General features: G+C 37.5%; 1 protein-coding gene across 1 annotated transcript in view; it reads right to left on the reverse strand.

Moving 5' to 3' along the window:
* LOC113828129 (homer protein homolog 2) overlaps positions 1-6,345 on the reverse strand; it is a 155,123-nt gene extending 148,778 nt beyond the window's left edge. The window contains exon 1 of the mRNA XM_070117701.1: positions 6,185-6,345. Coding sequence (XP_069973802.1) covers positions 6,185-6,210 — 26 coding nt within the window. The 5' untranslated portion in view covers positions 6,211-6,345. The remainder of the gene's footprint in view (positions 1-6,184) is intronic.
* Between the last annotated feature and the right edge of the window lie 716 nt (positions 6,346-7,061).

Consider the following 7,061-nt stretch of genomic DNA (forward strand, 5'->3'; position numbering starts at 1 on the left):
GGATGAGAGAAGGAAAAAATCCAACAGTAAAGCAACACTTCATTTCCAAGAGGTTGGCTTGTTATTTTCTCTCTTACAAAATCCCGAACTTCCAAAGGAAACATTGCAGTGAACACATACGTTTCCATCCGAATGGAAACAATGAATAAAAAGAAAAGGAGTTCTGTCAGTAACCATTTGCATTTAGAAAATCAAATTAAGTAAATCAAACTGACACAAATGGGATTAATTCATATCTCTGTCAAAAACATGTGCAATTACAGGCCAGTAGCATGCAATAACAAGATCAAACAACCCAAGTAATCTCGTCCTTAAGCCCAGCAAAGGGCCATCCCTGTGCCACAAATAGTCCTGTGTCCGCAGATGATCTTGATAACAATATCAATGATAATACTGATAATACTGTTAGTACTGATGATGATGATGATGATGATGATGATGATGATGATGATCATAACAGCAATGATGATAATGATAATTGTGAAAGTCAATGACAATAATAATTACAATGATAATTATCACCCTGATGATGAAAATGATAGGTGATTATTGATAATGATGATGATGATGAAGGAAGCTATTGCAATAACAGAGAAAAGGACAGATGCAAAATACGACTAACAGCAACAGAAATGATAATATACAATAATAACATTAATGATCGTATTAAAAATGGCAACAATAACAATAACTACAAAAATGAAAAAATATATAAATACAATAATAACAACAATAAGATCAATAACAATAATTTAAAAAGAACAACAACAATATTAATGATAGTAATATTAACACTAAAATTAATAACTATAACAATAACCCTAATCATACAAATACTAATAATAGTACTAACAATTGTAACGATAACAGTATCACTGACAGTGCGGACAATAATAATAATAATATAGTACGAATAATAATAATAATAATATAGTACAAATAATAATAATAATAATAATAGAGATAGTAATAACAACAATAATAATATAGTAATATCAATAACAATAATAATAAAGATAGTAATATTAATAACAATAATAATAAAGATAGTAATAACAATAACAGTAACATTAATAATAATAACAATAATATGTATATGTAATAATAATCATGGCAATAATCATAAAAACAATGAAAATAATAAAAATAATAATAGCTAACAATAACTTCAACAATAATGAAAAAATATAACAATAACAATAATCTCACCATTATAATAATGGCAATGACAACAGCTATAATAACAATAGTAGCAATAAAAATAAAAATAAAAATGGAATAATGACAATAATAAAAATAACAATATCAATACCAATAATAACAATAATAATAATATTAACAATCATTAATATTAATTTCAATAACAATATTAATAATAATAACATCTATTATAATGATAATAATGATATAATAATATTAATAATAATCATAATCATAATAATAATAGTAATAATATCAATATGGAAAATAATATTAATAAAAAAAAATATATATAACTATAACTATAATAATCATAACACCAATAACAACAACAATAATATAAATAATCATAACAATAAATAATAATATTAGTAATTATGATATATAATAATATTGATGACAATAATATAACTATTATAACAGTAATAATAATAATAATAATAATAATAATAATAATAATAATAATAATAATAATAATAATAATAACAATAATAATTATAATAATAATCATGATAATTATAATATTACAATAACCATAATAATAATAAAATATAATAATAATAATAAAAATAATATCATACTAATTACGATAATACCATACTACTACGACTACTTCTACTTGTAATGATAATAACAATAATAATAACAACAATAATGATAATAACAATAACAACAAAAATAACAGCAATGCAGTCAAACATAATCTGGCAGATGAAAATTAATGAAAATTTTGGTGCCCCTCTTGCTCAGCCTTACTAACAGCAATTTGTGCGCATTCCATCAACCTCACACACCAGGCAGGGTTTCTTTAGAGTGCGCATGTGCATTCTAGGTAATCACAAACAGGAATTTTGCAGGATATGCTTGGAATAAAAGGCATTGCACTTGGCCCAACCACCTTCAAGGCTCTTTAGGAGCCAAATGAAAGGTAGAAATTATAGCCAATGATATCATAGAAATAGAAATCATAGGCAATGGAACACATGCGTAGCATCTTTAGTTTTCGATCAATTCGTGTAATAAAGCTAGGGCATTTAATTACCTTGGATAACATATAAAAACAAATTCTCCCTATGATATAAATGGCCCCTTGTTTGTTTCTCACTCTCTTTCTCTCTCTCTCTCTCTTTATCTCTTCTCTCTCTCTCTCAGCATCATTCCTCCATTAACAATTCTTAATCACAGCTTGAGATGTGAAAAGTAAAAGAAAGCATCCCATGAAAAATCCCCCCCATGAATACCTCATCTTGCTTCCCAGAAGACGACGAGAAAGGTAAGCAGAGGAGGGCCTTTGGGGGAGTAAGGATTGTCTGGGGAGAGAATTGGCTCTGCCACCCCCCCACTCTCTGTGGGCTGGGAGGCCCTGCTGCCATCAGCTGCCGTTAATTAATAACAAATCAAACAGGGCTCCCTCCAGCCGGGGGCTTGCTCTTCCACCGCTGCTGCTTTGCATAACGTTAAAAATGCAGAGCAATTCCCTCGTGCTCATAAGACAGGCTAACCCCCATTTCTTTTTGGTCCTTCTTTCACTTTCAAAGGTTTCACAAAAAGCAAAAGAAAAATTCACTTTCACTGCTCTTCTACTAAGCTGTGGTAATATTTCCTATGATTAATGAGAGCAAACATAATTATGTCATTCAATCGTAAAGTCATTATCATCATAACTTATTCTTAAAATCATTACCATCATTACTTATCATTATCATTTCTACTATCATGGATATATTCATTATAATTAACAATACTGCCATCACTGTACCATTTCATCATTACTATTATCATCCTTCTTATTATCATTATCATTTCTATTCTAATTATTTTAATCATTATCATTATTATTATTACCATTATTACCATTACACTAATCACAATCACTGTCATTAATATTATCCTTCTTATTAGTGAAATTAGTCATATCAGAGTAAAAAATAACAGTAAGAATAATAGAACCAGCCAAAAAATGAATGATATTCGTATCACCGGCACTCTTGCTGAAAGGCATGTGGAGAGAACACCCAGCCCTGTAGTGGCAATCAGCTGAGAAAAGGACATGGCTTACTCTGCAAGCTCAAATAACTTGTAAAAAACTTGTGAACTACATTAAACAAAAACTTTCATGATGTGGCTGACAAGGATGATGGTGATGGTGATGCTGAGGAGGAGGAGGAGAAGGAGGAGGAGGAAAAGGAGGAGGAAGAGAAAGATGAAGAGGAGGAGGAAGAGAAAGATGAAGAGGAGGAGGAAGAGAAAGATGAAGAGGAGGAGGAAGAAGAGAAAGATGAAGAGGAGGAGGAAGAAGAGAAAGATGAAGAGGAGGAGGAAGAAGAGAAAGATGAAGATGAGGAAGAAGAAGAGAATGAAGAAAAGGAGGAGAAAGACGAAGAGGAGGAAGAAGAAGAAGAGGAGGAGGAAGACGAAGAGCAGCAGGAGGAGGAGGAGGGGAAGAAGAAGAGGAGGAGGAGGAGGAAGAGGAGGAGGAGTAAGAGGAGGAAAAGGAGGAGGAAGAGGAGGAAGACGACGGCAAGGACAATGAGGAAAATGTGAGGGAGTGGAAGGGGAAGAGCAGGAAGAGAGAGAACAGAAAAAAGGAGATGGATGATATTCTGCAAATGCAGTGAAAACAGACTGGAAAAGGTAAGGGTAAAAAAGGAGGTAATGAAGGTAGAAGCCATACAAGGAGGAAGAGCAGAGAAATATGGATGAAAACTAAGAAAAAGGACAACGAAAAAAATAAACAAATAAAAAATAACAATTGGAAAAAGAGAAAGAGAAGCATCGAAAAGCAAAAGATGAAGAGTTGGTACAAAAAAGGCAAAGAAACAGCCAGCAAAGAAAGATACACAGTACAAATAGTGCAAAAGCAGAATGGCAGTCTGACGTGCAGTCCCAGGCAATAGGGAAAAATTTCAGGCAAATCCTGACTGTAGGTTTGCCACAACTACAGTCACGTCTTATCAAAAGATAAGACATAACTGCTGCCTTCCAAGTCATAACAATAAATAACACCTGATTCACAGGCTTGTGTATTACAGGAACTGCATTTCTCTGTGTTCTTTAGGACTTGGAAATCATGAAAATTTTCGGATTGTTGATAGATTTCGTGCATGCAGGGTATTTCTATTTTTATCATCATTAATATCATTGTCATTATTATGGAAATGCAAGATATTTTCATTCTTATCTTTTCTATTTTTGCTTTCCCGTCAATGCCTATTTCCTTTGCTCTTACTGAGCAAATGAAACTGTGTTACTAAACAGAAAATGGAACCTGCACAGGATTACCAGCTTCCTCATCATCTCTTCTTTCTTATTTATCATCTGAAATACCTGCTATCAGCTATGTCTTGCAGACTGATCAATGCTGCTAACGGACTTGCTGTAACAATTGCCGTTCTATTTTCGGACAGGGTAGGACAATTGTTCATTTGCACAACGTGCTAATCATGACTTGCTTAATTTTGGCATTGGTTACTAGACCTGAGCTGTGATTTACATGGAATTTATCTGTAATTTGCCCACAATGCATCCACCATCTAGCTTTAAAGAGCATCACAGGCTGACACTGGCCAGATTATTGCAGTGAAATCATTACTTTACTTCTCATCACCTGTGCTCTCCCCCAAATGACTCTTAAGTCTTCACCATAACTGAAACTTCTAACACCTATAAGAAACAAATATCTATAAATGATGAAAAAAAAAAAAAAAAAACTAAACAATCCAACCTTAACATTAAACTTCGAGAATCCCAAATCCATCGAACCCTGTAGGTGATATTGGAATTTCTGAAATGTCAGCTGCTTTATCGTGTTGCGACTGCTTCGTGTAACTCCCTCCCAAAACAAAAGTGAGGTTGACGTTTGTGTTGTCACACGCCTCCAACATTCAAAAGTAATGAGTAAGGGGAGGTATTGAGGTCAGAAGACTTTACAGCATTGCTGAATATAACCAACTAGCCTATGGAGGCTTTTTGCATCTTCCTCTCATTCAATTCTAAAAACCTGCTAGATATTTGCTAAGCTTTGCCACAGGAAATCTACACACTTGCACCCAAGCTCAAAATAGCATTCATTCCAGCCAGTCTTTAGCATTTTGTCAAACATATTTCCACAATTCTTGCAAAATACATTTTAGATTGGTTCCTTGTCTAACCACAAATCACCAGGGGGATCTACACGCTCTATTGTGCCAGAATGTGGAGTTAAGGGTTGTTAGCCTTTGCCTGAGTGCCAACAGGTGCAGGGGCCACAGCAATCCACGCGTAGGCCAATGGCAAACATAGAATCCCGTTAGAAACATTTGGCCTGAAACTCATATTGGCTTATCAATAGTAGGGTTTATCGAGTTGAAAAATACATTATGATTGAATAAGAACCATAAATAAATGTGGCCTCCTTACTGCTTATCTGCATATAACTTCCCTAAGTCACTTGTATCAATAATTCTCATTCATAAAATGCATAAAAATGTATGATTTTCCCTGGCAACTTTCTAGGCTCGATTCCCTGCCTGATGTCACTGTTTACGTGTCCACTGGGGCCCCTGCCCGCCCCAGCCTGGCCTCCTGCCGTGCCCACCGCCACAGAAGCCCAGGGAAGGGACGGGGAACGAGGGGAATCGAGGCCAAAGGCGCCTGTAAAACCCCGAAACTTGACTGAAACATGTCGAGCGACGAGAGGCTCGGGCCGCTCGCCTTATTTCCCCGAGTGACATTCTCTCAGGCGTCGAAAGACACGGGTGGATTTGCATGTCAGGGCGGATACAGCGTCGTCCCGTCGGATAACCGCATCCTACGGCAGGAACCCGAGGGGGAAAGCAGGATAATTTCCCTGGGTTCCCGTCACAGCATCCTTTTTATTGACAGAATCTCGGCCCAAACCCGAAAGGGGGATGGGCTCTCCCGAGGAAATCGCCTTTTCTACCGCCGCCCGCCCCTTCCGAGGCCCAAACTCACTCACGCACTCGAAGACGGACTCGCTACTCACCCCATGTTCACGTTTTCAATGGTCATTTACGCCAGCAACTCTTGGGAAAATTTCTTATAATTTTACACTTTTGAGAACCAACGACTCCCAGCACTCATAAGGACGAAGACTCGACGTAATGATTATTGCACTCCGGGAGAGCTTGCTTTCCGCCGGGGGATCGGGTCGCGTACGGGCGGCGCGAGGAGGATTCAATGCCTTATAAGCGGCTTTGGCCGATCGCCTTTTGTTTTCGCGTTGTCGCCGCGCCGCCTATCGGCCGCAGAGAGAGACGCCATTGTGTCCCTTATAGCCCGGGGAGAGCAAGGGAAACTCGCCTCTACGGCACGAATTACTGTGAGGAGAGGCTGGATGAATGAATGACCCGGCGGAGGGCGATTTTACTCCTGGCGGAAGAGACCGGAAGGTGAAAGGCGACTCGTCTCTCATGTGTTCTGTTGTTTGCCGACCATCCTCGCTTACCCCGGGATCTGGGGAAATTTCTGAGCCTTATTTCCTGTAGAATAAAATCAATAGCAAATACAGTCGAATAGATTGGCAAAAATCTATTTTGTTAGACATCAAAGATTAAACACGATATCCATATGCAATTCTGTGATCACATATGGGTTCGTGTACATACATACACCTGACTACATGTACACACTCACTGGAGCATACATGCGCACACACGCACGCACACGCATGCGCCTAAATGCGAACGCGCACACGCACGCGCATGGTCGCAAACACGTACAAGCGCGCACACCTGTAGGTGCACATGCGCCCCTCACATGCACTCATGCACTTACCGTTGAACAGGTAGGCGCACGCATGCCTTCTCACGCAAGTAAGTCTCAGTGACTGCACAACAGGCAGCCGAAAGCACGTGCAGCAC

Source organism: Penaeus vannamei, chromosome 41 (assembly GCF_042767895.1).
Source record: "Penaeus vannamei isolate JL-2024 chromosome 41, ASM4276789v1, whole genome shotgun sequence".
NCBI classification, from domain to species: domain Eukaryota; kingdom Metazoa; phylum Arthropoda; class Malacostraca; order Decapoda; family Penaeidae; genus Penaeus; species Penaeus vannamei.